Source organism: Falco cherrug, chromosome Z (genome assembly GCF_023634085.1).
Source record: "Falco cherrug isolate bFalChe1 chromosome Z, bFalChe1.pri, whole genome shotgun sequence".
NCBI lineage: Eukaryota > Metazoa > Chordata > Aves > Falconiformes > Falconidae > Falco > Falco cherrug.
The window spans coordinates 30,041,266-30,069,265 of record NC_073720.1 but is presented as its reverse complement, the minus strand read 5'-3'; the positions used below and the strand labels follow the sequence as shown (position 1 = coordinate 30,069,265).

Here is a 28,000-nt window from a genome sequence, read left to right as displayed (position 1 = left end):
AGAGCGCAACACCCTTCGGCTTCCGCGCGGCACTTTACGGCGCGCTGCTCCGGCACTGTCGCGCGGCAGCGGCAGGCGGGCCAATGGGGAGCCGCGCTCGCCGGAAGGGGCCGCAAAGCGCGGGCGCGGCGGCACGTGTGAGGCGAGCGGCAGGGGCGGCGGTACGCGGTAAGATATTGGGGCGGCGGGAGGGGGGGGGTCTTACGCAGCACCCCAGCCTGGCGGCCCCCGCGCCCGGCTGCCGGCCGGCGGTATGCTGCGTCCTCCCGGCGCTGCCACGCGGCCTGGTCCTGGGATCTCTGGGGAGCGGGGCTGGGGCAGCGGCCGCCCAGGCCCAGTGAACCGCAGACTTGCCTGGTTGAGCCTCCGTGCAGATCGGCCTGTGAGCGACTTCTTCTCGCCCGCATCGCCCACCTAGGGACGGGCGGCCGCCACTGAGAAGGGTTTTACTCCGTCAAGTGCTTTAACCGGTGTAGAGGGAAGCACAAGTGGTCTTTTCCTCGTGTTGTTAGCAGTGAGCCGCGGTGGCTGTAATGCTGTCTCTTGCTCTGTTTGCAGTGTTGCCACAATGGAAACAAAAGGTAAAAAGAAGTTTGTGGGGAGGAGTGGAAAAGCATCTCGTGGAAAAGTGCCACACGGGAAAAGGAAATATAAAAAAGATAACGGTAAGAAGGCACAGGCTCCCTAGTAGGAGTCCAGCTGAGATGCTCTGGTTGTGCACAGGCATGCTTGCACTTCAGTTTTTATCTTGGTAAAATCAGGTCATGAAATGACTGGTTTGGTAGATGAGTGAAGAGAAGTGGATATTGTCTACTTGGATTTCAGTAAGGCTTTTCATAGTGTCTCCCATAAGATCCTCACAGAGGTTCTGATGAATTATGGCCTGGATGAACAGACAGTGAGGTGGATTGAAAGCAGGCTGAGTGGGTGAGCCCAGAGTGGTAATGAGTGGCACATAATCTAGTTGGGGCCAGTAACTAGTAGTGTACACCAGGAGTCAATCCTGGGTCCAGTCCTGTTCAATGGCATGATTGATGGTCTGGGTGATGGCGCAGAGTTTACTGATGACACAGACCTACAAAGAATGGCTGATGCACCAGAGGGTCATGGTGCCCTCCGGAGGGACCTCAACGGGCTGCAGAAATGGGCTGGCAGAAGTCTCAGGAAATTCACTGACATTTGAAGGGTGAAGTCCTCCACCTGGGGAGGAACAATCCAATGTGCCAGCACATAGTGGGATAAAACAGCTTTGCAGAAAAGGCTCTGAAGCTTCTGGTGATCACAAAGTTGAACATGAACCAGAAATGTGCCTTTGTGGCAAAGGCAGCTAATTGGATCCTGTGCTGCATTAGGAGGAGCACTGCCAGCAGGTTGAGGGAGGTGATCCTTGCCCTTTTCTCACCACTTGGTGAGGCCTCACGTGGAGTGCTGTGTGCAGTTCGGGGCTCCTCAGTACAAGAGACAAATGAACATACTGCAGAAAGCCCAGTGAAGGGCCATGAGCTTGAAGGGTCTGGAGCACCTCTGTTATGAGGAAAGGCTGAGAAAGCTGGGACAGTTCCTGAAGAAGGGAAGGCTGAGGGGGATTGTCTCCATGTATCTCCATGTATACAAATACTTGAAGGCCCTGTGTTTGTGTCTGTGTGTGTGTGCAAAGACAAGAGAGCCAGGCTCTTTCCAGTGGTTCACAGAGGACCAGAGGCAGTGGCCACAGACTGAAACACAGGGGGTTCATGATGTACATCAGGAAAGACTTGTTTGCTATGAGTGTGCCCAAGCCTTGGCACAGATTAGCCAGAGAGGCGGTGGGATCTCCTACTTTGGAGACAGTCAAAAGCCACCCAAAGACAGTCGTGGGCAAGCACCTTTGGGTGGCCCTGTATGTGAGCTGGGGTGATGGACCAGGTGACCTTCAGAGGTTCCTTGCAATCTCAGTCATTCTATGATTCTCTCTTGCTTTCAAAACTATACAGACTATATGATCAAACAAGCTGGAAAAAGTAAAGCTGAAATGCTTTCAATGGATTGTATTGCAAGCCCTTGGGAAGATACCTTTCAATGTTTGCTCTCTTCTGCTTAAAACAGATGATAACATTCTGACCATGAACTGTGAAAAGATGATTTGGGAATTTATGACTTTGATGTTGGGGGTGGTGAAATTCTCAATTTTGAATAACCCTTTTTATGCTGAGGCTGTTATGCTGCTGCCCAGAAAATAATGCCTGGACAAAACTTCTGTAGGGAAAACTGGGACACCCAGGGACTGCAATGAAAACACCAGCTTTGAGAAGCTTGTAAGGATTACTATTAAATGTATAATTGTGATTACAAAGTAGTTTAATTCTTGTTACAGTAGTAATTTGTTACTTTGAGGCAACATTATCTCTGTGATAGCATTTTAATTTCTGTTATGTCATTTAATAGATTCAGGTCTGCCAAAGAAATTCCTTAACAAAGGAGATGAGGAGAGAAAGCCTAAATCCATTTCCACGAAATTTGTGAAAGGACAGTTAAGACCTGGAAAAGCCGGTGTCAAACAATTCAAGAATGAACAGCTATCAGAAAAGCTTGTAAAGAAGAGGAAGCTCCAGGATGGTGAAGAGGGAGGTGAGCAGATTTTAAAGCCTGGAGATCAGTGGAAACCAGGTTTTGGGAAACACGTTCACCTAAGTCTTCCTCTTTCCCTCTGCCTTGTTATTATCTTTCCAAATTGGCTGAATTACTCCAAGTTTTACTTCATGTTTAATCTTTGCTGTGGAAAAATTTACTTCACCTGATTAAGCTGGAGGCCAAAGTTCTCAGGATCAGCAGCTATGAATTTTCTTGGAAGTCAGAAGGAAAGATGCAGTAGCAAATTTAAATAATTGATATGCCATCATAAAGCTGTGATTATTTTAATGACAGTGTTAAGTGGCTAGCTGGCTGTCTTCACCAAATTTGAAAAATACAGTTTTTCATGGACCGCTTTAGAAATCTAGTCATCTGTCCTAGAAGTACTGGCTATTAAATCTGGAACACAAGAAGTCATGAAACAAAGTTGATGATCTTTTATATTATTTTTTCCTGTGGTCCAAACTATCTAGTCACTTTTTTTTTCTTTTAAAAAGATACGATTGGTGTTATTGCTGCTTTTTGCATTTTGCAGCTTATTTTTGTGTTTATACTGAGAGGGTAAATAACTGTCTGCTTTTAGGACTATTTAAATAGATTTCTTTTTTAACTTTGTTTCTGGTATATGGGAACTTTATGTTGTTCCTTCCTCTGCTGTGAAGCAAAGCTCTACAATTAAACGGTGTAAAATGAGAAGTGGAATCTTACGTGAGGGATTTTGAAGTTCAGAAAAATGCTAGTTGTTTGAAGGACAGTAGAAGGTGTTGAGTATTTTATTGTTGCTGCTGTTGCATGTTTGCAGGATTACTTTACGTGGTATGTGCACTACATGTCTGGAAATCTAATAGAAATAGAATATTCATATTGAGCTGCTTTCAAAAAAACAAACCCACAAACAAACCTTTAAATGTTGGTTATAAGAGTAATTGAAAGCTGCTGTGTATTGCACAGTGGCATTGCTCTCGCAGCAAAGTAATACTGGTTTTGCTTGTTGGCGTTACTTGAGGAGAGTGATAATGTCAACAGTATACTCTGTAAAAAGAGAGCATGAAGTGCATGCTGCTGAATACAAACAGGTGGTGCTTTAGGGTGTGGAAATTTAATGCTGGGTCTTTAATGCCCTGTGTAAAAATAATAATTGGCGTGACTTACTTCTGTGAAACTATGTAATAGAAGATGATGGGTTTTGTCAAGGTATGGATAAAACTAAAATCAAATACTTCAGGTTTTTCCATAAGTCATTAGAATTAACTGTAACAGAGTTTGTTGTGTGGCAGTGTATTGCTGTTGCATACTAAAATCCCATACTTAAGGAATTTGACTAATTTTTTTCCTTTCTCTGAGATTTCAGATAAGTATCTTTGAGTTAGGGCTCTTCTTTTGAGAGAGGGAAAAGGTATGTATGAGTATAGGATGAAGTAAAAATCGAGGATTGCCTGGGGCAGTCATAGGCTGCTAGTTGCATTGCAGACAAAGCTCCTGAATTGTTAGCAGTTCAGAGCTGCCACAGTTCATACTGGTAAAGGATTCCATTGCTGCTCTTTTATTCACTGTAGAAAATGTATTTATTTTGTCTTTTGGGTCAGTTTCTAAGAAGCCAAAATGGAATGACTTCAAAAAGCAAAGGAAGGAGTTAAAACAAACCAGACAACTTAATGATAAAAGCAATTATGACATAATTGTAAAATCAAAGCAAATATGGGAAAGCGTGAGAAGGTAATGATTTTTTTTTTTCTTTCATTCAGTTGGCTTTAAGTCGTAAGCTGCAAGAAGACACTTCTTCTCCTTTTGTAATTATGTGAAACTATATTTCCACAGTGAAATTCCGTGGGTGAATGTTAACATGGCATGCAACAGATGGTTCAAGCAGAGTGTGGTGACCCATGGTGCTATAAATGTCTGGATTTAGCTTACTTATATTTTAGGCTAAAATTTCTGAGTAAATGCCTCAAGATTCAAAAAATGAATCAACTCCTGAAGCACAGAGTATGTACTGATTCAGCCTGATCTTGCAGTAGAATCACTGCATGCGTTTTTTGTGGAGGTTTGTATCCTCTCGCTGGGCAGGTGTAATTCCAGAACTGAGGCCCCACACAGAATCACACAATAGTTTGGGTTGGAAGGGACCTTAAAGATCATCTAGTTCCAACCCCTCTGCCATAGGCAAGGACGCCTTCCACTAGACCAGGTTGCCTAAAGCCACATTTACTTGCTCCAAGTGTCTGTGCTTTGCAGTTTTATTTCTAAGACTTTTACAGACCTTTGGATCTGTAAGTAACTCTGGTTGCAGATTTGAGTTTGTTCTTTTTAATAATCCTGTTACTTAGAAAAGTAATTTTAAAGTGTGGAAATCTGGCTTGGTTTCTAGAAACTGGAACTGCTTATTGACATCTATCTACAGGTTTAAGGAATGACAATGTAAATTTCGGTTAGCAGGAGCTAACAATTTTTTTTTGTAATGTCTTGCTTCTTTAAATATACAAGTTAATCATACTACAAAACCCCTGCTTCCTCAGATAAGATTGTGGGTTGTTTTTTTGCTTGTAGGAAGAAATGTGATAAAGAGAAGCGAGGAAAGCTAATGGATGAGCTACAGACGCTTCTTCATGGAAAAATTAAAAGTGTAAGAAAAACTAATGCCATAGTGCACAAATTCACAAAAGCTTCTTTAAAGAATGGCAAAATATAAATGAACTTTTAATAATACAGTACTAACCTGTTGTTCCAAAAGCTACAGGGATTTATTATTTTTTTTTTAACTGAGTGAAAAAAGAACAGAAACAGAGTTGAAAGGCTGCATTTGGCATCTGGATTTCAGGACAGTAGTCCTGGGGTGCTTTGTCTATCAAGCTGGCTATAATAAGGCCATCTGTTTTGCAAAGCAGCTTCAGTCAGTGAAATTCTGTGTTAACTGAAGTGCAAAACCAGCCATTCAGGAGTTATGATTAATTAAAATTGTTGCTTTGCAGCTTTCTTTCAGAGAACTTAGTCTTTCCATTTAAGTATCAGGAGATTGTTTAGTATAGTTAATTCTTGAAATACATAAATTTGCAGAGAAATACAGGTTGGATTTTAAAGTGGTTCTTGGTATTCCATGCTGAAGTGGAACTGTATTGTCACCCTCACTCTGAAATTACAAAGAATGTGACAGAAAATGAAGTACCATTTCATCGTTCTCTTTCAGTATTAAAACTTTGGTGTATATCCTTGATTGTCAGCAACTGCAAATATTGTCTATATTTTGTTTGATAGAGTGCTTAAAGGAGTAAAAAACCTTAAACCTGTATCTGAGAGCAAGTGCATCGAAATAAATTCGGTACATAATGCCATTTGAATAGCCTAGGATAATGAAATATCTCTGTCCTGTAGCTGGCATTTGCACATGATTCAACTCGAGTGATCCAGTGCTTTATTCAGTATGGTAATGAGAAGCAAAGGCAAGAGACATTCGAAGAACTGAAAGGTACTTTCTTCCCATTTACGTTTTACCTATGTGCTTCTGTTTTGTTCTTAGACACATTTAAACAAGCCATATTATTTTCTCTTGAATATAAAGGCATCTTGTTTTGTAGAGTTAATATATGAAAAATCAAACCAGCTGAATATTTTTTTCCCTTCTAGATAGCCTAGTAGAGTTGAGCAAGTCAAAATATTCCAGAAATATTGTGAAGAAGTTTCTTATGTATGGGTGAGTATGAAGTGAATTTGTTTAGCTGTGTTGCATTGTTCCATTTCCAGTGTGAATACTGCTCTTTATCTATAGCACATTGGTCATGAATAACAAAATGTGGATGGAAAACATGTTTATGATAGTGATGAGACAGGAGAGCGTGTGGCATTGCTAACAGCCATTTTTCTTTTGCAAAAAAGTAAACCTAAAACTACATATCGAGGAAAACATGCCAAAAAAGCTCAAATATATGCTCAAAGTTTATCTTTGCCTTATACAAAAAACTGGCTTTTAAGAATTTTCTCTGCTTAGTGTTTCAGGAAGGCATCCTTTATTCTTTAGGATTTATCCACTGGTTTCTTTCCCTCAAAGTGCCTTATGATTTCTCCAGATTCCTGGATTTATTGCTGTATAAATGCCATAAGGCTTGTCCAGATGCGTATATTTCCTCATTTCTAAGTTAAAACTTACTGCCTAAATGTACCTCCAAAACTAAAACTATTGATAGGTCAGCTTATCCGTGAAGTTTTAACTCTTGCTATCTATCTTTCCCTGTGAAACAGGACAAAACCACAAGTTGCAGAAATAATAAGAAGTTTTAAAGGCCATGTGAAAAAAATGCTCCGTCATGCTGAAGCATCTGCTGTAGTGGAATATGCATATAATGACAAAGCCATTCTGGAGCAGAGACACATGCTGACAGAAGAACTATATGGTAACACTTTCCAGGTTTACAAGGTGATGTTTCAATACTTTCTAGTCTAAGGTGTTCTTGCATCTAAGGTATTGTGTTAGTAATACCTTACTTACGTTAACTACTATTTCTTTTCATTAAATTTCTTTGTCAGCTGTCCAAACGTGGTCTAGCTTTGCACGCTTAAACGTTATGACTACTTGCATGTTTGTATTCTAGATTAAGTTGTTGTGTTTTTTTCAGTTTGAACTGTGTAAAATACATTATGTTAATGTATGAGCTTGCCGTGCTCGTCAAAGACAGTCTAATACATAATTCAGTTACTGTAGTATCATAGTGTCCAGCCTTGAAGTGATCATTCTTGCTGGGATAAAATTTAGGCTTGATTCCTTGTTAATACTGTAGATGGCTTTCATGTCATAACTGCCCTGTGTCTCATCAGAACTGAGTGTGAGCAGAATGTGCCTGTTAATTTTTGCTTTGTTTTCTTTTCTCATGGAGACTACAGGACTTGAGTTCAAACTCTCTTGAAACCATTTAGGTGTAGATGCTCACCAGGCAGTGGGTACCTTTTTAAAAAGTACAACCTCCTTTCTTTTGACTGACTGGTTTTCCTTCTTTCTTGCTGACATGGAAACTTGGTTTCTTTTTCAGGCACAAATAAAATTATTTACTACAAAGCACAAATCTGTTTTATGCAATTATTAATTATACTAGAGTAACTTTTGCACCTTGGTGTACAAAGAGGCATGCTTTTTTGCAAGATTTCTGTTAAAATTGTGCAAGAAAATAACAGCTTATTTTTGAACTATGTTGCTGTTTTTTTCTCTACAGGTTATTAAAAGTTTTAGTAAAGCATTTTACAACACTAATAGAAAGGTGTGTTTGTGGGCTGTAATTTTTACACAGAGTAAAATAGCTTCTGAAATAAAATACATTGTTGGCTTCCATTGTTCTAGCATTCTTGGCATGAGTGCTTCAAGTAGTCTTACATTGCAGTGTCTTAAAGTTTCAAAAAGGTCGCTTTTGCTTCTGCCTCCAACTGTCCACCCTCCCCCTTCCAGCAGGGATGGTTAGAAATACATTTCTTCTAATTTTCTATCTAGTCAGACTATTCTTCTAATAACAGATTCTTTTACAAGAGTTGCTAGTGTAACTGTTTAGTGGAGGTATCAGGAAGAACTTCAGTATTTAAAGCCTATGGTATGTATTCCTCCTCTCTACTCTTCTTGAACTGGGATTTCCTGGCCTTGGTTAATTTCTCAGTTCATTGCTTGTTGCGGTGTTGCTTTGACACGTGCATGCCACCCTGCAGGATTTCTGCTTAGCTCAGGATTCCCTTAACACAATGCCCATTTTCTGTGTTTTACCTTGTATCTGACAGTGTTATGAACCACTGACCATAATGGGCAAAAACAGTTCAGACCACAGAAACAGCTTTTGTTTGCTAATATTTGCTGAATATTGTTTGTAGAAACAAGTATACAGCTAAAGTAGATAAGCTTTTTATTTTTAAAATTGTAAAAACTGCTAGTTTTGCAGAAAATTATTTTGTTTGTGGTGGTGTTCACAAATTTTGATTGAAAATGGACTAAAGATTACAATTTTTTTATGAACACTGATACCTACTGTGAATAATTAAACCTCTGATTGTGCATTCATTTCAGACACCAGTTATCCCAACACTGGATAAAGTGGTAGACGCTCACCCTGAAAAGAGAGAGGCCATCTTGGATGAAATGAAACAGATTCTTACCCCAATGGCACAAAAGTAAGGACAAAAATTGATTTAAACTGTAACCATCTATCATGAAGTATTTTGTTTGTGACTGGCAGACAGTGATATTGATACACTTCTAAGCTGTAACATTGCGGTGTTGTCTAGTAAGTAAGTAAGTATGGTTTTGTCTGAACTATCATAATGAATATCTTACCTTAATTTTGAACTCCACTTCTATAAACTAAAGTGTCCCCTACTCCAGTCAAGCAATCAGTAGAAATCCAACAGTGTGGGGTGCTTCCATAATGCATTATTGGATAAGCTTCGCCAGTGGTCTTTAGGAGAAGATGTTTTGCTAGGTTTTAGAATGTCTTAAGTTTTGGTAGAATCTTCCACATAGTGTAAATGCTAAACATCTAATCCAGAATGACTGTGTGTTTTCTGCAAACCTCATGGCCTAACTTTTTAAAATATAAATGACGTATTGCTTGCTGATGTTAAAGCCATTACTTGTGGGGAATGTTTTTCTTATTTTCTTCTTCCCCCCAAATACAGAGAGGCTGTGATAAAGCACTCACTGGTGCATAAAGTGTTTTTGGACTTTTTCACTTATGCTCTTCCAAAACAAAGATCTGTAAGTATGTTTTGTTTTGGTTTTGTTGTCTTTTGCCTTCCAGTGAAATGTTTTTAATCTTGTCTGGACAGAAATATACATCATGCATTTATAGACATTTACATCTGGCAATTCCAGGTAAATGCTGGGAATTAGTATTGTAGGGAGATTAACAGTCACAGTGAACTTTCACACTAAAGCTAAAGTGTTCGTGATACTTGAATTTAAAAAAAAAAAAAAGTCTAATGGAATTACTTTGATGTTTCCTGTCTCCATGCTAAAAATGGTCCTTCTTAGTAGCTGGGTAATAATCAAAGCCGGATACGTTGCTTTCAGTAGTTTAGCTTTCCAGTGTGTAGATTCTTAACTGCTTCTAGCCATTGTCCAAAAAACTCTTGACCAAACGGATTGCGCCCTTCTGTCAGCAGCCAAAACTTTGCCTTCTGCCACTTCCTGAACCAGGCATACAGCTTGTATCTTTATGTCTGTATTAAATTCCAGTTCTAAGCTTATCCCAGCCATTCTTCCAAAAACTAGTCCTAAATCCTTCTGTGTGATTTGATGTTGTATAAAGTAGTGTCCTACTTGACTTCACTTGTCTTCAGGTTCTGTCTATCAGCCTCACGCTGGTTCTGCAGTTCACCACCACCTTAGTCCAGGCTAGATGGAGCCTTCTAGACTTTCTGGCTCTTACCTACTTCTGCTGGACTGGACTCCTGAACTCTTCTTTGTTACTGTTAACAAACGCAAAGCTAATGGTAGTGAGGTGGCCTATTCTGAGTCCAGATATTATATAATTAAGCATTCCTGTGCATGGTTTCATGTAATGCTTTGTCAGAGAATGCTTCTGGAGTCACTGTCTTGTGTGGATCAGGGGAGTAAGGGCGTATTTTCCTCCTTGCTTGGCTTTTTGTGTAGACATGATAGCATGTGGGTATTTTCTTTGGGGTTTGGAAACTCCTTTTGTAGATCTTTTCCTGCCTGTGCATGTAGCTAGCAACGTCATTCATGTTGTGGCTGAGCAGTTTCTAAACAAATGGTAAAATTCTTGGAACCTTTGATTAAGGAGTGAGAAGAAGCCTAGTGATGGAGGGGGAGATAGGTGGGAACTTCATGTTAAAGAAATCTATCAGATAGTAACTGGAGTAGTATGTAGTAACCTTGGGAGGTTTTTTAATTTGGTTTTGAGTTTGGGGTTGGGTTTTTGGGTGTGTGTGGGGTTTTTTGGCTGACGGTGTTACTTGTCAGGTGGCTTCAGAACCTCATGCCTTTGATAGGAAGACTAATTTTTGGCTGATTCTTGTCGTACCTGATTTATAACATCACCTGGTGCTTAAATGACCTTTTATTTCTTTCGGCTGTCTGGCTAATACCACATAATGTATAAAAAAATTGCATAGTTTTTCTTCCTAAATGGATGGTTATCTTTGTCTCCTTTAATTTCTGTCTCTGTTCTAAGCACCCTTCCTTGAATTTTCTGTACTAGGACAACTGATAAGCTTCAATACGCTTCCGATTTCATAGGGATGAATATGATGAACAGTGTAGTTTGGAAGGGAGGCAACTTAGGTCATTTACAGTCTTTAGGACTCCTTTTGAGACCATTTTTCATAGGTCAAGACAGTGAGAGTGGTTCTGTAGAGACACTGATCCTCTTTACAATGTTGTGAGCAGGCAAAAAATCCTTTCATGCCCTCACCCACCCAACCAAAAGAGACTTCTCAGGTCTCTTTTGCCTTTTTATTTTACTACCTTTTCTTCCCCAGGAAATGATAGAAGCTATCAGAGAAGCTGTCATCTACCTGGCACACACTCATGATGGAGCCCGAGTAGCAATGCACTGCTTATGGCATGGTACTCCCAAGGTACTGTTTGGTTTTTTGTCTGCCCAGTCCTCTTTAATAGTAGTCTGGTCTGAGACACTTGAATATGATTGCCCACATGGGTTCTTCTACCAGTACACATTTTGATGCAGTTAAGTATTTGAGAGCAAAGTTAAAAAGTGGCCCCACTTATTGGCAAATAGAAACAGTAGTTTTTTGTGAATCACATGCTTTGATTAGAACTTCTGTAGTGGAAGCATTCCTTTTATTTTTAGCAGAGTTCTTGGAGATGACACACAGAGCTTTTCTGGTTTTCATTCATTCATCCTGTAGATGTCTTAATGCAAATGAAATCAGCAGTAGGGAGGGAACAATGAAGAAGTCATAATGTGGAACACAGTTTAGCTTTAGAATGCCAAAACTTAGAAACTGTAATAGAAACTGTGTTCTAGTTTCTTCTGCTGGTACAGTGTCCTGTATCCTATTCAAGTGTAATATGCTGTCATCTCTTGTAAATACTGCAGTGGCTCTGGTCTTCTTCTGTATTAAAAAAAAAAGGCAACTTATGAAAATAGTCTGGTTAAAGAGTACAGAAAAAAAAAGAAATTACTGGGATATAGGGGTAATAATGGGTCTAAAGAAGACAGCAGTGATTGCAAGGGCCCAAAGTATAAGCACTGAGGAAACTTCCTGCTAAAAAAGTCCTGCTAGTAAAGGAGGTCTGCAGTAGGTTAAGTCCTTGCTACTTTAAAGTTTCAGGCCTTGTTGAATAAGTTTCTTTTCAAATGAAGGGTTGAAGTGCATTTTTTTTGTTGTTTTCAAGTTGCCCTTTTTGGCATCTCCCATTGGTGAACTGGACTTGTAAATATATCACAGAATCTCCTTGGGAGTTAAGTCTTTCACAGTTCAGGTTTAACTCATCACACTTTTTAGATGTTGACTAATAGTACAAATGCAAGACTTCGGTCAGTAGCCTTTGCCTTATTAAGTAAATTAAAGGTTATCTTTTTGCAGGTGTAAATATCCATTTAGTTACTTAGAGTCACTGGCATTGTAGGCTCATTCAAGTTTCTTGTTTCCTTTTGGACAGGACCGAAAAGTCATTGTGAAAACTATGAAGACATATATTGAAAAAATAGCAATGGTGAGTGTTCATTAACCATTTATTTCATAGTCTCTGAAATACAAGTGATTTGGTAGAGGCTAGTTGGAATGTGCTTCAGTACTGGAAACAACTGTGTGATCTTTATACAACTAGGTTTAAAGTAGTGATGATACATTAGTATGAAGTGTGTTGAATTTTACAGAATACTCAGAGGCATACTGAGAAGCTTCATTGTGGGCACTAAATGTAGTATTCTTTAAAGTAGCAGAGTTATTTATAAGTCTTAAATATTTTTTTCACAGTTTTTTTGTTTGAGTCCAACTTTATATTGCATCTACGTATGGCTTGGTTAATTCTCCTTGATTGGGAGTAAAAGAACATATATACAGAAGAGGGTTAAGAATTGAGGTGTTGGGAGTGTCATTGGAATATACATGAATATGCATTTCTTTTAAGATGCTCAATAATTTTAAGTTGGGAAGCTTCAAAATGAACTAATGCTGAAGTGACATGCAATGGAAGAAGTCTGTATTTAAGTTTTTTCTGAGTAACATGTATGGAGACTGCAGCACCAGTAGTGTTTAACAGTTGCAACCAGATTTCGTAGTGGTAGGCAAAACTGCAACTGTGAGGAAAAGCGCCTTGAACTTCTTGCCTTCCTGGCTGCTGGATCATTCTGTCTACCAATAGTTGATGTGGTCTCCAAACTTGATCGCACAACCCTGAGCATGCAGCCTCAATATATGTGTGTATATGTATAAATTCTGTACTCATATACTCTATAAAACATACACAGAAATAGAAATGTAAAAGGAGGAGTTAAAAATAACCAGTTATTTTTATATGTGGATTATCTTGTGCATCCCACTTTGGAGGCCACTGGTCTAAGTAGTGTTTCTCTCCGTCATTTTCTAGTACCAGAATAAATGAGTTGTTAATTTTATAAAAAACATATTATATAGAAATATGAGACGGTGTGTAAATAATAGCTAAAAGAACACAGGAGCACTGAAAGTCTGGCTACACTTTGACGTAGGGTCTCGCTGACATGAAAGTGGATTGGGTTGTGCCCCTTTGAGTATGCTAGAGACTTGCTCTCCAGCAATGCAGTAGAGACTGTATGGCTCATTGTAGACATATGATCTCCAGTAATACGGGATGTGATTTATCTCAATTTTAAGAAAATGCACCATAGTAGTAAAGTCTCTGTGTAGTGTTCCTGTAAGGCAAATCTTATGATTTCAAATGATGATTACACAATCGGGTTAGGTTAATAGCTTGGATGTGATAAAGCAGTATATTAATTTGTAATGGCAGATCAACTTAATCTACCTTTGTTTTAACAACATGCTTCTCTTAACAAGCCTTGCTTTCAGGGAGAGCCTAAATATTGGGCTTGTCTCATTCTGTGGCAGTACACAGAATTTGCTTGTGGTTCATGTTCTGTCATGTTCAAGACAAATTCTCAGAAATGTTGATTCTAAGTCAGTATATTCATAGAACTTGACTACACGTGGTTTCTGATGTCTCATCTTTTCAGGGTGAATTTTCTCATCTGGTATTGCTGGCAGCATTTGATTGCATCGATGACACTAAACTTGTGAAACAGTTAATTATATCAGTAAGTAATTAATTTTTTCCTAAAATAGCATACTAAATAGTGTCAATGTGTTTGTCAGTGTATAGGAGGGTGAGAGTAGGTATCCATCTGCTTTTTTCAAACTATTTAATTCCTTTTCACCTTCTCTATGTCATTATCTTTGTGAATCATGGTTATTTTTTTCTTTTCATAGAAGACCTCAGCATTTTCATATGTTCTCTTTAAGTTTTTTTGATTAGTTTTTGAGTTAGATTCAGTGCTTGCTGAAAATTCTCCTTTTTGTACCTGTTCATTCTGGCTAATGGGTGACTGGAATCTCTTTAAAGTCAATGCCTTTGTTGTAGTAGTTTGAGGTCTGTTAGTATTTCAAGAGATCAAATTAGTAGAAAACTTTAGAACAAAGATACAGTCTTCTCCATTTTACAGACAAACCTACAACATCAGGAAGGTCCATGCCTAGAACGTCCTCATTGTGCAGACTTATTATTGTAAAAAAGGTTGTTTAGCACATTTTAGTTTTTTGTTTGTTTGGGGTTTTTTTGCAGAAGTAGCATCTTGCAAAAGGATACTTCAAGATAAACTGTAGTAAACTTTCAGGAATATGGCAACAGGCCTGAATATAGTATACCGTGACAAATGAGAAAAAGTACTTGGAGACTTTTGGTTGGATGCTGAAACCATTAACTCACATTAATTCTCAAAACTTGACATTTTTTACTTAATATGTTGATAATGAAATGACAACTAACTTTCTGGATAAAATCAATGTAATATTTCTAATGGATACAGATAGACATCTGAAACATGACAGCACTCTTAGCTGTTTTGCTTCACCTACATGGAATTGCAGAATGAACAGTAAAGACAGTGTGATCTAGTCTGCATCTGCTTACTTTTGGACCGCCTTGTTTCCCTATCTTCCTTCCAAAAGTTATTTAATGGGGTTTCATAAAGTGTTTATACTTAACATTCTTTACATGCAAATTTTATCACTTCTAAGATGTTTTAATCTGCAAATTACTGTAAAGTTAATATTTTCACACTGCTAAAGGAGACTTTGTGCAAGCAGGATAATTAACATGGATAGATAGGTTGCAATGTGCTTGTGGTACTCCCGCTATAGCTTTTAGGACTCTGATTGGTTGAGATGCAGCAATAGGCAGGTGATGATGAGGCTTGCTTTAAAAGATATGAGCAGTTCTTCGACTGAGCAACTTTGTGTAGTGGGGAATTGGGTTTTTGTACCCTAGCGTGGAGATCTGGCCCAAAGTCTGTGCCTTCCTGGTGGATGTGGACAAATGAAAGCATCCGTCCGGCTTTTGTTTGTTACTTGGATATGTTAGCTGTAATCACAGCTGGGTTTTGTTTCCAGAGTCTAGTCTGCAATGTAAGAATTTCTAGGCAAGTTCCAAGCAAATAAGCCCTGACAGATAGAGCTGTTTTGGTGCAAGATCACTGAGGCGTTCCTGTACTGTATTAAAAGCACTGTGCTTTCTGGAGAGTTTATTAGTTCAGATACTGTGTTTGGCTTTAGTAGAGCTTCCAAGCTGACATTTAATTCTTGAATCATCTATATTTTTCCACCATCTGAGATCAGAGATAATGGAGTGTTTACTGTTTCGTCATTCTACCACATCAATCTGTACAGAAAAGTAAAGGAGAATAAGGGGGAGTGGCCTTCACACATAGAGATTTGCCCATCTGGGTTTTTGTGAGGTCAGGAATGGGGAAAGGATGTCAGGGGAAAGGAAAAAAAAAAGATAAGATTAAAACCTACTCTTCAGATGGTGAATGGAAACTTGTAGCAGAGGATGAGGTGGAAGCATCTAGAAGTCAAGCACTGAAGCACACTGTAGAAGAATCCAACCCTCAAAATTATCTTAAAGAGCAGGCAGACTTCTAAAACACCTTATACCAATTATTCTGTCCATATTAAAATTTAGCTTAAGGAATGTATGAAAAATAAAGATTTGGGTGTGGGAGAAAAAGCAGTGTTTGGGCAAGTCTGGTTTTGGGGGTTTTTTTGGTTGGTAAATTGGGATTATTTTTTTTTTGGTAGTATTCTAAAACTGATCACTTAATGTGGATTGACAGAATGGCAGGGAATTTGTAGGTAAGGGAGAGTTTCAAGCTCTTTAAGTCCTTCGAGGAAATTCTTTCCTTATCATCATCTCTCAGCTCCATGGAGTCTTAATCCAGGACCAAAGAATATGTATGGTGCTTTAAACCTTCATATGTGACTGGAACTGTAGGTTGTGAGCTTGGTGTGTGTCAGGATTCAGACGGATTTTTAGCAGGAATTCCCTGTCTTTAATGAGGAGTGCAAGGAGGCAGTGCTACGGAGATGTTACCACAAGAGACAGCATACCTGTTCTGTTGGGAGTTTCTCCTGGGACTTTCTCACAGTTCTGGCACTGAAAGTGACTAAATTCTGTAATTCATCAGAATCATGAAATCAGTGAGGGAAATACACTTTTGGAAGATTTAAAGAAAAATGTGTCTATTACCTTTTATACAAAATGGCCGTGTTACAGGTTAATTTTGAAATGCAGGGATTTTTGTGTTTTTGTACTAAACTAAATATTTTCTTTACCTGTTTTAAATTTTAAAATATTTTAGCACCTTTGTCACAGATTTGATGAATGAACACTGCACACCTAAATCAGAATGTACATGCTGAGAAGGCAGAATGTGGTTTTGGTTTGATTTTTTTTCTTCAAAGAAGACTTTTTGGGGGTTTTTTTCCCCTCCATGCCTGGAGTGTGAAGGTTATAGTAATAGATTTTTATTCATATTCATAGTGACAGTGCTGCATGAAACTGATGTTCATCTTGGGTTTACCAAAACTCATTTTCACCTAGGTTTAAGCAACTTTTTTTAAATAAGAATGTTGTCTTACCATTTCCTGCCAGCTTCCAACCACCTTTCTCTGTTTCTCTTGCCCTCAAAGACAGACAGACAGGTGCCACGCTAATAAAGAGTGACATTGTTTTAAATTGTTCTATTTATCTTGTTCTGCTTGTTTGTGGAGGGACTTTTGTGGTGGAAAAAAGGGTTTTTAAGGGCTGTGGCCTGCAAAATGTGCTGGAATTGCTTAGAGCTCTCTATGGCCCTCCTTTGCTTTGATAATCATAAATTTTATATGTATATTAAAAGTTGCCAGGAATGGATTATCAGAATGGTCAACAGTATCTGAATGGTACTCAGGATTCTCCAGGGATACCTGGAGCTTGTATAAAATGCATGGTGCTGTATGAAAAGGCATTTGCTGGGAGGCGGACAAAAATTTGAGTACAAGCAAATGGGATAATACAGGTGTTTCCATCTGAATATAGCAGGGTGCTTCTATAAGCAGGAAAACTCCCCTGCACATTAATGGATTTATTCTTCAGCCATATTAGTGCACAGGTGTATGAGGTGCCCACTCTGTAGATTACAAAGTGGTTACTCCTAGCCAGTGACTAACCTCTGGGTTTTCTGTTAATGCTCAAATTAACTGCAAATAATACTCCTAGCAGAAGTCAGCTTTATTCTATTATTGAAACTTAATTTTTCTTGGTTAATATTCTGTGATCAGTTTAAGATGGACTTTTCCTTCCCATGGACTGTCATTGCTGTCTAGGCACTTAGGTACACTCCCTTGAAAGTCAGCATGGTATCAACATTTACTCTTAGGTGATGTATTTATAGTATTTTCTAATCAGTGACATTGATGCATGTGGTGAACACATTTTTGTTCACCACAAAATAGGAAAATATTTTTTTGTTTCTCTCGCTTCTCCAAATTTTCATTCTGATTAGAGATTTTTTATTTAATGTTGCATGCAGGTATGAATATTTATAGTATGTAGCTTTTCTTTCCTAAGATTTGTATTTGAATGGTGATCAGTAGTTATTGATGGCTCAAAACTATTCCTTTATTAATGTTTTGTTGCTGTTTGTTTACTTCTACAGGAAATAAATGCTGCTTTGCCCAATATAATAAACAACAAATATGGGAAGAAGGTCTTGTTGTACTTGTTAAGTCCTAGAGACCCTGCACATTTTGTTCCAGAAATCATCACACTTCTGCAGCAGGGAGATGGAAATGCCTATAGGTAACTCACATATGAAGGTTAAGTTGTTTTCCTTAGAGTCTAGAAGAGTTCATGCAACTTCTTGTCATGATAGATATATTATGAAAAAAAGCTGAAATTAAAACTGAAGTAATGTAAATGTAATTTAAATAATACATAAGTATTATTAGCTGTGTTAATCTGTAGTCCGTATTTTTGCTTTTTTGGTTTAAAGTTTCTATACTGGTGATCAGCAGTTTACCCACTTTGTAAAGGGCCAGATTGGATGTGGTGTTTGTTTAAACTCATGTATCAAATTTGGCGAAAAAGAAGATTTTTAATATACTATATTGCTGTCTTGAGTTGCATAATAGTGTATCTCAAATTCTAGCAATAACCATGGAAGTCATTAATTTGAATTCAGTGAAATTGTATTGACATTTATGCTTATCATCTTTCCAAGGAGGACCAATTATAAATTATTAGTGAGCTGTTTAAGAAATGCGTCTCAGTAGTTGAGATAACAGAATGAATAGAAAATAAACAGAGGTTAAATTACTGTTAAAAAAACTGAGGTTTACTGGCAATCAGCTTTACACGCTATACATGCACTCCATGTGTTCTTAAAATCTGTGTGCAACATGTGTTTAATTATGTGTGAAACTGAGGGAAGAATAATGCTTTATTTTGATCTTCCAGTAATTTATAGCTGTCTCAAGTAGTGTATATGTTCTGAATTTCTTGTTGCTTGATGTGCATACAGAGCAAGCCTTCCTACAGTAATGTGCTGTCTCTTCCATCAGTAAGAAGAATACTGAACTCCGCCGCCGTGAACTTCTGGAAGCTATTTCCTCACCTTTGCTAGAATATTTGCAAGAACATACCCAAGAAGTAGTGACAGACAAAGCTACCTTTGTCTTGGTTGCTGACATCTTAAGAACAGCTCTTGGTGACATCCAGCCGGCACTAGATGCAATTGCTAGTTTAGCAGCAGAGGAGCTGGTTCCAGGCGGCTGTGATGGGCAGGTAATGTAACAGAGGACAACGTGCTGAGACCTTGCAGAGCATTTGCTTATTTTATGTTACGAAAATGAAGTCTGCTTCTTTTTTCCTTTATGTAAGACATCAACATACTGCCCTGAGAGCGCTCATATATTAGATGTGATCTCTGTTTTCTGACATTTTCCTTTCATGGTTTATTATTGTTGCATCTTGAATTGTAGAGCAAGATACTCGTGATTTTGAATCTTCAGAACTGCTTTAAACGCTTTGTGTGAAGGTAGCTGACAGTCGTGTTACACAGTCTTTTAATGTTACCACAATGCAATCAAACAGTTACAAATTTTTTTATAGTTCATTTAGCTGTTTACACTGAGAGTGATTGGGTCTCTTAGCTTTCAGGTATGCTTATCTCCATGCCAGGAAAGATCTTAGATAGTAGCTGTTTATCTTCACAGTATGACCTTCTCTTCAAAGTGTGCCCCTCCCCTATTTTGGTAAGCTCAGTCGGATATATGTCTGTCGACTAGAAAACAAAAGATGCTGTGTGTGTATACTATATTTTAGATGCACTCCAGATTTTTGTAGTAGTGCTAAATTTGCTCTGTCTTTCCCCTTCTTTAAGACAGACAGTTTACAGAATTTTACATGAACTACTCGTTTTCTGTGATTTTTTCTGTGAACCATACTGAAGTGAATTTTCAAGGCTGTGAAAATGTGGAAGGTCTGCAAGTTCTTGTAGAAACAGCTAGACAAGAGAATTCTGCTCAGTAATGAAGCATGAAGCCCTTGGAGGAGTGGATGAAACATTGGTTGATATGGTTTATATTACTGAAAGTCAGTTGTTACAGGGAAGGTGGTAAAAAATAAACTGGTCAGTTTAAGTATTCAGATACTTGCATCAAACTTGGTGATATTTGCATAGGTGATGACTAAATGGATCCATATGAAGTGATATCCAAGGGCAGAAACAGGAATGTTTATGGACTGATATGTAACTAACTGCATTTTGAAACATCATCATTAAATAATTTCATTTTGGTTTGATTTGTTTTCTCTCCTTAAAGCTTCACATTGCAGAGCATCCAGCAGGCCATCTAGTTCTGAAATGGTTAATAGAGCAAGATGAAAAAATGAGAGAGTGTGGAAAAGAAGGTATGCAGCTCTATTTATTTATTTATTTATCAATTTATGACCTCAGAGTGATTGGTTATCTGACCTAAAATGAGATTGCTGCATTTATACTAATATATGGAAAATTTAACATACCCTCTTAAGATTAGTGCTTCTGTCTTTTTGCTGTTGTGAGCTGTTACAAGAACAGAATGCCAAAGATACGTTTGCTTTTTCTGCAATGAAAGTACTTGCTTGGTTTTTTTCTCAGGGATTCAGCATGTATTTGGGACATAGTTCATTTCTCTGCTTAGGATATCTTGATAGCTTTGCTAAATCACACAGCAATTTTAAGGCTAATACAAAAAGTGAAGTCTTAACAGGAAGATGTGTTTCACTAGGGCTTGTGAGCCAAACTGTAGTCTTTACTGTGTTCATTAGTGCTGCTGGGTTAATGCTTTATAACTGTTATTGCGATAATTCATGTACAAAAATAGGACAACTTTGCCATTTCATATACCAGGCAGAGATTGGGCACAGATGTTCACATCTTAATTTAGCTTTTAAACGTATTTTATTACATAATTGTAAAATCTTGTTGCATGAGTCACCCTGTCCTAAATAGAGATTACTTTTTCTCGTACAAAAACCTCAAAAAAACGAAAGGAGGTGGGGGTGGCATAGTATAATCTGGAGGGAACTTCTCTGTGTGTAGGGGGATTTTTTCATTGTAAAATTACCAGGCCTTGTTAAACACTTTTATTATTTTTTCTTAAAACACTCAAGTATCGACAGTTTCTTTTAAAAAATAAGTTTGTTGGGCTTTGTTAAACATTTCTGAAAGGAGGCTGTTACGCTGCTGAAGTGGGTGATTAAAAGTGTGCAAAGGGGAAGCTTAAGAGTATCTTCCAGAGACCAGCCTAATTGAGATGATGATAGCTGTCTGGATTTATTTCTACTAACATTGTGCAATTCCCATTTTAAATATAAGCTGTTCTCTTTGGTTTCTTTGTTTTCCTCCAAAGAGTGCATCATTCAGAATCATTGCTCTGAGATTATGGAATTGGAATTAAAAAAGAACTAAATTGTTATTGTGTAGGAAACAAGTTGAATAAAAACTGACCTGTTCTTTAGATGGAATAGTGACAGTGAAAAATAGCTTCAGTGTTTGTTTGGAGGTGGGGTGGATTTTTTGGGGGTTACTTACTGATAAGTTTGCTCAGCATACAAGCTGTAAGAGCAATTTCCCTGAAGTTCAAATTCAGCTGGGGACTTGAGGTCAGCCTAGGTTCTTCCTTTTGCCAATGCATTTAGTGTAATGAATCTGCAAGCCAACTTGGGCTTTCAAAGCTAGTGGGGAAAGAGAGCCCTGTAGCATCAGAACAGCTGAAAGAAACAAGGTTCCTAGTGGTTTTCATGCATCACTAAAGGATTATCTCTGAAGTTTGATGTAACTTCTGTTTCTTCAAGTGCAAACTTGAAGTGCAACTCTTCAGTTGTAGAGTCAGATGTTTAAAAACAGCATTTTTCAGCAGGTGTGTGTATGTATTAGTATATTGTATATAATTACCTCTTGTGATGTTGTCATTCTTAACAAGTTCATTCCTTGGAGTGGTTGCCGCCTTTAAGACATGAATAGCCTCTGACACCCTTTTAAAAAAGATACAGCAAGTTTGACTGCTTTATACTAGTGAACTGTCACACAGTGCAGCTGTTGTCTAACTAAATTCAAGCAATAGTTGGAAGTCGTCAAATGTGTATAAAGGTATTCATTGCATTGAATAGTTATTTTGAGAGCAAAAATTTGTGAATACTTGGTGGCTAAAAGCTTTGATTCAATCACAACTGCAGAGAATTTTTAACAGGCTTCTTTGTATGAAGTTACTGTCTAATTTTTTTCTTACCACTATCTTTCCCACATTTTACAGTTTGCTTTGGAAGAACGTTGGTGGAACGTGTTGGTATTGAGAATATGAAGACCTGGGCAGGAGTAAATCGAGGTGCCATTATTCTTTGTTGGTATGTAAGGCACATGGCTATTTCTGATTAGGTTCCAGTGTTAATTTCTTGAAGAGCTAAGAGAATATCCATTGAAATTTCTACCAGCAAAGTGCCATGTTTTGCTCTATGTGTACTGTCTTTCATGCCACTGGTAAGTCTGTGATGGAATTAGGGTACTGGGAAAACTCAAACCAGGGTTTGTATGTGTTGTTCCTTGAGCTCAAGCTTTTGTGGTACTAGGAAGCAGTTGGAAATGTTGGATTTAATGTTGGAAAATCTTAGGATTAAAAATCAAACTTATTTTTAAAATTGTCTACTGTGTCTTGTTTTACAAGCACAAAATTCTCTGAAGGGCAGTCCACAAAGAGCTACATTAAAATATTAACTCTGAAAAATATCTGTGATGACTGGTGGAGACATGTAAGAATCCAGATTATTGTTTTGTTAGGTTGTTTTTTGGTTTTCTATTTTTGGTGGGTTTTTTTGAAACTTGCTGCTTTGTGTTGATTCCTTAATTATGGAGCCTAAGCATGTCTCATACTGAAGTAAGAAAGTATTTGGAATAAACTGTACAAAAGAATAGACTGCAGATATTTATGATGAGCCAACTGGCTAACTTTGAAGCAGTGAACCATTCAACTATTGAGATCAAGAAGACCTCATAGAATTTGGACTAACATTAACATTTTGTTTTGTCAAATAAGAACAGCTGTTAATCACCACTGTTTTCACTTTGTAACTACCTCTCAGTGTCAGGTCATAGAAACCCAAGGTTTTGTCTGTAGCCCAGAGCGTGTGTTCTGGAACTATTGGGTCAGCATTGCCCTGCTGACTCCTCATAAAGGCTTACACTGAGCCAAAATCAACAAACAGTTCAAAGAGACAACATGATTATGAAAAACAAAAACCTCTTTTCCCGTTTTTTCTGCCCCCCTTCTCCCTCTCCTAAAGTTACTTTCAACTCCTTGCTGTTCACTTTCCATCTGTGCTCATTATGACTTTAGTGAGGCTACTTTGACATTCATGCTGTTTTGCAAGGTGAATCAAAAGCTGTTTTCACTAATAGAATGTCTGTTAGTTAATCTGAATTTAATTCTAGCTTTGTTTAGTCGTTATCATTCAGGGCACTAGCGAGAAGAATTGGTAGTTGAAATCCAGATACAAAACAAGTTTACACAACATCGTAATAGCCTTACGGAGCTGGCTGTTAAGATTGTTCAGCTACTAAAATAATAAAACTTTTCTTTGCCTCTCATAACAGGCCTTTAGAATTCAATAAATGCATCTAATGCCTTTAAGTTATCTGATCCTGTGCACAGATGTGCAGTAGAGATTTGTTACAAAGGCTTGTTCACTGACAGTGTATTAATGGTTGGACTTTTTTCCCCCTAACTCAAGGCTGAGATTCATGTAACATGTGGTGTTGCTGGTTTATGCACTAAGTGATTTTGATTGTCCAAATAAGGTTGTAAAGTAAATTAGTGGAATTTTTTCCATGTATAACACTTAACTGTTTGGCTGTCACCATGACAACAGTCTCTTAATAGGTTTTGAAGGCTTACAGAAGAAAACAGGAAACTAGTAATTGCGTATTAGCAAAAACCAGCACGGGAGTGTTGTATTTTATGGAAAAATCTGTGAGGAATGTCGGTCTTTCCCTCTCTCTGCTATTACTCGTGGCACTACAGGGTAGGACTTAAGCAAGTGTGCTTTGTTACCAAGCAGAGGAGCTTATCTCCCAGATTGGCAGTTGAACAATTTTCACCAATACTGAAATTCACATAACAGGGAAGAGAGATAAAAGTATGGGGGAGAATTGTTTATTTGTTTACTGGAATTTTGTTTTTATATTTCTGGTTTGGTTTTTTTTTTTAAATTTTCATTAAAGCTGAATCATTTGTAGTTTGAGCTTCTCTTGACGACTCTTTAGGCATAATGCCCTTTTGTTTAGGCAGCTGGGAACACACAACGATAACCAGCTGCTTTTGTTCCATTTCGTGTGACACCTGCTTACCTCGCTAATGTGGTAATTGATCTCATCTTTGTTAAACTGTGTACATTGAAATTGAGAGGTTACCTAAATCATACAGCACTAATGAATTTAATCTGGTATAGATAACAACAGCATTATTGTTTTTTTTACATAAAGTGCAGAGCTTTAAAGAATCTTCTTATTCAAAAAAATACTCAGATACAACTTTGTCATAAAGGAGCTCATATTCCTCAGACAGAGGTAATTTTCAGATGCTGCCAGTTCTCCCTGAAGCTGTGATTGATTTTTGTTTTGTTGTTGGCTTTTGGGAGCCATCTGTGACTTATGTGCAGATCTGAAACTCAGAATTACCCAGTCATTTAATTTGAAGAGTTTTGGCTTTCTAGTCATTTAAGCTTATTCAGCAGTTACAAGGAGTTCATTCTGTATGCTTGATGGCTTAGTTATCTGGTATCCTCTGGACCCTTTCCTTTCATTTCCCTACTTGCTTTTAATTTGATTTTTATTAAAAAAATATGGGGCCTGGTTCTGACATAATACAAGTGTGAAGAGTCCTAAGGTAATGAGAAGGCTCTTTGAGGACATTACAATCAGCTTAGTTTAAATAAAGTGTTTAAGTACTTGAATGTCATGGATGCTGGTCTGTTTACATTTCTGTATTTACCTCTCAGTATTTTTGAATTTGTCAGTGATGTATTACATCAGGGTAGAAAATGGATAAAAACATACTTCACCAAATGACTTACTGATTTCCATATTTGTGTAACCTGTAAAATTTATATTTTATACCCCCAAAATACCTAGGTGCCTGCTTACCAGATCTTAGAAAACCCCAGCCCTGTGTGTTGATCTTTTGGCTATATTATCAGACATACATGTGTCTTATGTTAAAAAGACTGTGTCTTGAAAGATCACAATGTCTTGAAAGAACTCGTGTGGATGTCAAGAGTTTGAAAGCAGCTTTGCGTGTATAGCTGTTGGCAGATTCGATTCACTTTTAGAAATACAGAAGCTCAGTCCCCAGAGTGGCTTGTTACTTTGTATGCTTTTTGTCCCTGGTGGTGAACCATGTGAAATCTCTCCGTATTAAGTACCATTGTCTTTTGTCAGTACTCTTCTTGCCATTTTCAGGGGTACCTGACTCACAGAGAAGCTGAATAGGATCACCCTCACTGTGTTGATTTCAGTTTTAAAGAAGGCCTCTTGATTAAACAGTACTGTCATAGCTGAAAGTGTAGCAGAAGTTGCTGCTAGAAGATGTTAGACACAAATAAATAGAGGAATAAAGTAGCTGAAAACAGTGGTGTTGTCATATGGGTATCCCATGCTTTACTGCCTACAGCGTTTGCCATCCTGCATGGGATTTGGAGTCCTAAGGAGACGAAATTTAAATCTCACCTTAAGCTACATTAATTCCTTTAAGAAGTAGGCTAGAAAAAAGCTTTTAGGTAACTGCAAATGTGGGAGCTATTCAGAAGAATTGCAGGGGTTGTAAAGAATTGCAGTATCATGCAGCCAGCTTGGTACCAGTATGTGGATGTTATAGTTTGTTTCCAATTTTAGTATATTTCTAGACCAGTATAATTTATAATTTGGTTCTGGATTGTACAAATTGGCTATAGAAACTAGTAAGTTTTTTAGGTGGGGTGCACTCATCATTTCAGAGTAGCAAGTTAGCTGTGATATTATCTTTACTGATTTTGTATTAGAATCCCAAGAACATATGACTGTTGCCTGAAGGAAGGGGAGAAGGGCAGTCACTGCCTAGGTTGATCTGTATAGTGCAGATGCTTTTGCTTTTCTAATAGTATTTTACAGCTTACAATGAATTTCCGTGTTTCTGAGGAAGAAAAGCTATCTGGGAAAGCTGGTTCATTTTCCAAAAGTAATGTCTAAAAAAGAACAAAACTGGTAAGGCTCTGTAGTCCTGCACTAAAAACATGGAAGTACAATAGTGAAAGTACTTGGTGTGTATTAGATGTACTTCACTGCATCCAGTTTTAGGACCCCTGTTAAAAGAAAGGTATCCACAACTGGAGTGACTTTAATTGAAGGGAGACCAGCCTAGTTGTGGGCTGGATCCCTTGACCTGGGAGGACAGGCCATGGGACCAGGGCTGGTTCAGCTAGGCGAAGGCATGGCTTTGCAGGCACTCAACAGCATCCCTGGCACTGATGGGAGGGGATGAAGGAGAGCTGGGCACTGAACAGCACCCCTGGTGCCAGCAGGAGGGGATGAAGGAGAGCTCACCTCTTCAGAGCAGTGCATAGGTGGCTGAAGGGTGAGAGGCACCTGGCACTGGTGTTTCAAGCCTGGACTGCCCTGAGCAGTCTGGTCAAACCCAGTGTTTGAGCCTGCTTTGAGTAGGGATCTGCAGTTTCTTCCAGTCTGATTTATCTTGTGTTGGTTGTGTTCTCACTTGGTGTATCATGCTTTCTGGAAAGTTTACAACTTTCTCTAATAGGAGGTATCAGAATCTGCCCTAACTATATTCTTCTAAACAGTTACTGTTTCTTTACATGGACAGCTTCTTTTCTATGACTTACATGCTAACCTTTTGACATCCTTGGGTTTTTTCCTGTTTCTTGTAGCCTTCTCCGGAGCAGTGATCAGAAAGTGGCAAATACAGTCAAAAAAGGACTGCAAAAACTTGTCCCGAAGTTGAAGCTAAATAAAAATGTAAAAGGAATAGAAGCATTACTGGAGAAATTGACTTCCTAGTGTAAATGAAGATAAAAAGACAGTTTACATCAGTGCAACCAACTGAGAGTTGGTAAGATTTTGCACCATGGTTGTTTTAAGAAGCAGTGTATGCATTTGTAAATTAAATAATTTCTAAAACAACTTGTCTGTTGTACGTATTCTGTTGTGTGCAGTAAGTGGTTGTTCTCAGAGACTGAGATCTCAAGAAGATTTAAGAGGTAGTGGAAACCTATGAACATGTAATCAAGAAGTTAAATCTTTCCTGATAACATGATCAAAAATGTTTTGAGTCTGGTTAAAATTTGCATTTATGTTGTCATAGTTACCGTAGAAACTGAGGCATCTGTTCTGGAGATACTGTGTGCTGGCAAATATACTTGTTCCTAATGCTCTTCCTTCCTGGTTTCCTCAAAAAACAAAGCAGAAAAACAATTTGAGTCCAATTCTTACCTTGTTGAAGGAGTGATGGAGACTCTCATCCTTCAATAACTTAGAAAAATTGAATAAAAATATTATCGAACTTTTTCAAATAAGGTCCTGAAGGAGAGGCTGACCATTTTACTGGACCATGGATGTGGGTTTTTTTTTTTTAGTGTCCTCGCTGTAATAGGGAAGTGCTGAATTTACTTCTGCATGATATCAAATAACCATCCTATTGATTGGTACTGTACCCTATTTTCATCTAGAAGAATCAAGCTAATATTACTTTGTTATTTTAAGCAAAGAAAAAAACCAAACCCAAAACTTTATTTGTAAGGCATTCATACAACATCCTGGTGGTGTTTAATGCCATGTTGATAGACTGATTCAATAGAGACCAAATTAATTAAAACTCAACTGCATGAATCACTATTTACTGTTGCTTAGCCTGATATGATATGGCCTCATTTTCAAGAGCAGATAGCTATTCTCCTAAGGTACAGATTCCTTAACATAATGTACAATGCAACGAATTGGAAGTTACCAGTGGTCACATAAACTGGCTTAAGTTTCTGTATTTTATGTATTTCAAAGCAGTCTCCGAAATTACTGAGTTTATTGTCAGAGGTTATGATGATCCACAACTAGTGCTACAGTCCGTCAGGAGCTGCAGAGCTTAGCGCCTGTGAAAAAAATCAGATTACTTGGTTTGAGACTCGGAGTTGCCTGCTTAGCATGAGGTAAAATACTCTGGTTTTCTAGGGAGCACCTTTATGTACACAGGTGCTTGTATTTTTAAGTCATTTTCTAGATGTGTGTTTACCCAAAGCAATGAAATGCATTGTTTCGTCTTAATAAGTAACCTGTTGCTTCTCCCTGGG

At 38.1% G+C, this 28,000-nt stretch overlaps 1 protein-coding gene across 2 annotated transcripts; it reads left to right on the top strand.

The window, feature by feature from the left end:
* The first annotated feature begins 58 nt into the window (after positions 1 to 58).
* On the top strand, positions 59 to 26,840 carry PUM3 (pumilio RNA binding family member 3). Of its 2 annotated transcripts, none has more exons than XM_055699282.1 (18): positions 59 to 168; positions 559 to 665; positions 2,425 to 2,607; positions 4,197 to 4,326; positions 5,158 to 5,233; positions 5,980 to 6,073; positions 6,232 to 6,298; positions 6,844 to 7,018; positions 8,642 to 8,745; positions 9,250 to 9,328; positions 11,074 to 11,172; positions 12,221 to 12,274; positions 13,776 to 13,856; positions 17,790 to 17,932; positions 18,694 to 18,916; positions 19,957 to 20,044; positions 21,931 to 22,021; positions 26,588 to 26,840. In XM_055699282.1, exons 2-18 carry the CDS (start codon positions 569 to 571, stop codon positions 26,715 to 26,717), a joined length of 1,914 nt encoding a protein of 637 aa, XP_055555257.1. In that variant the 5' UTR covers positions 59 to 168; positions 559 to 568; the 3' UTR covers positions 26,718 to 26,840. The 2 variants fall into 2 exon arrangements, with proteins under 2 accessions (XP_055555257.1, XP_055555256.1); XM_055699281.1 differs by having other exon boundaries at positions 2,422 to 2,607.
* Positions 26,841 to 28,000: the final 1,160 nt, after the last annotated feature.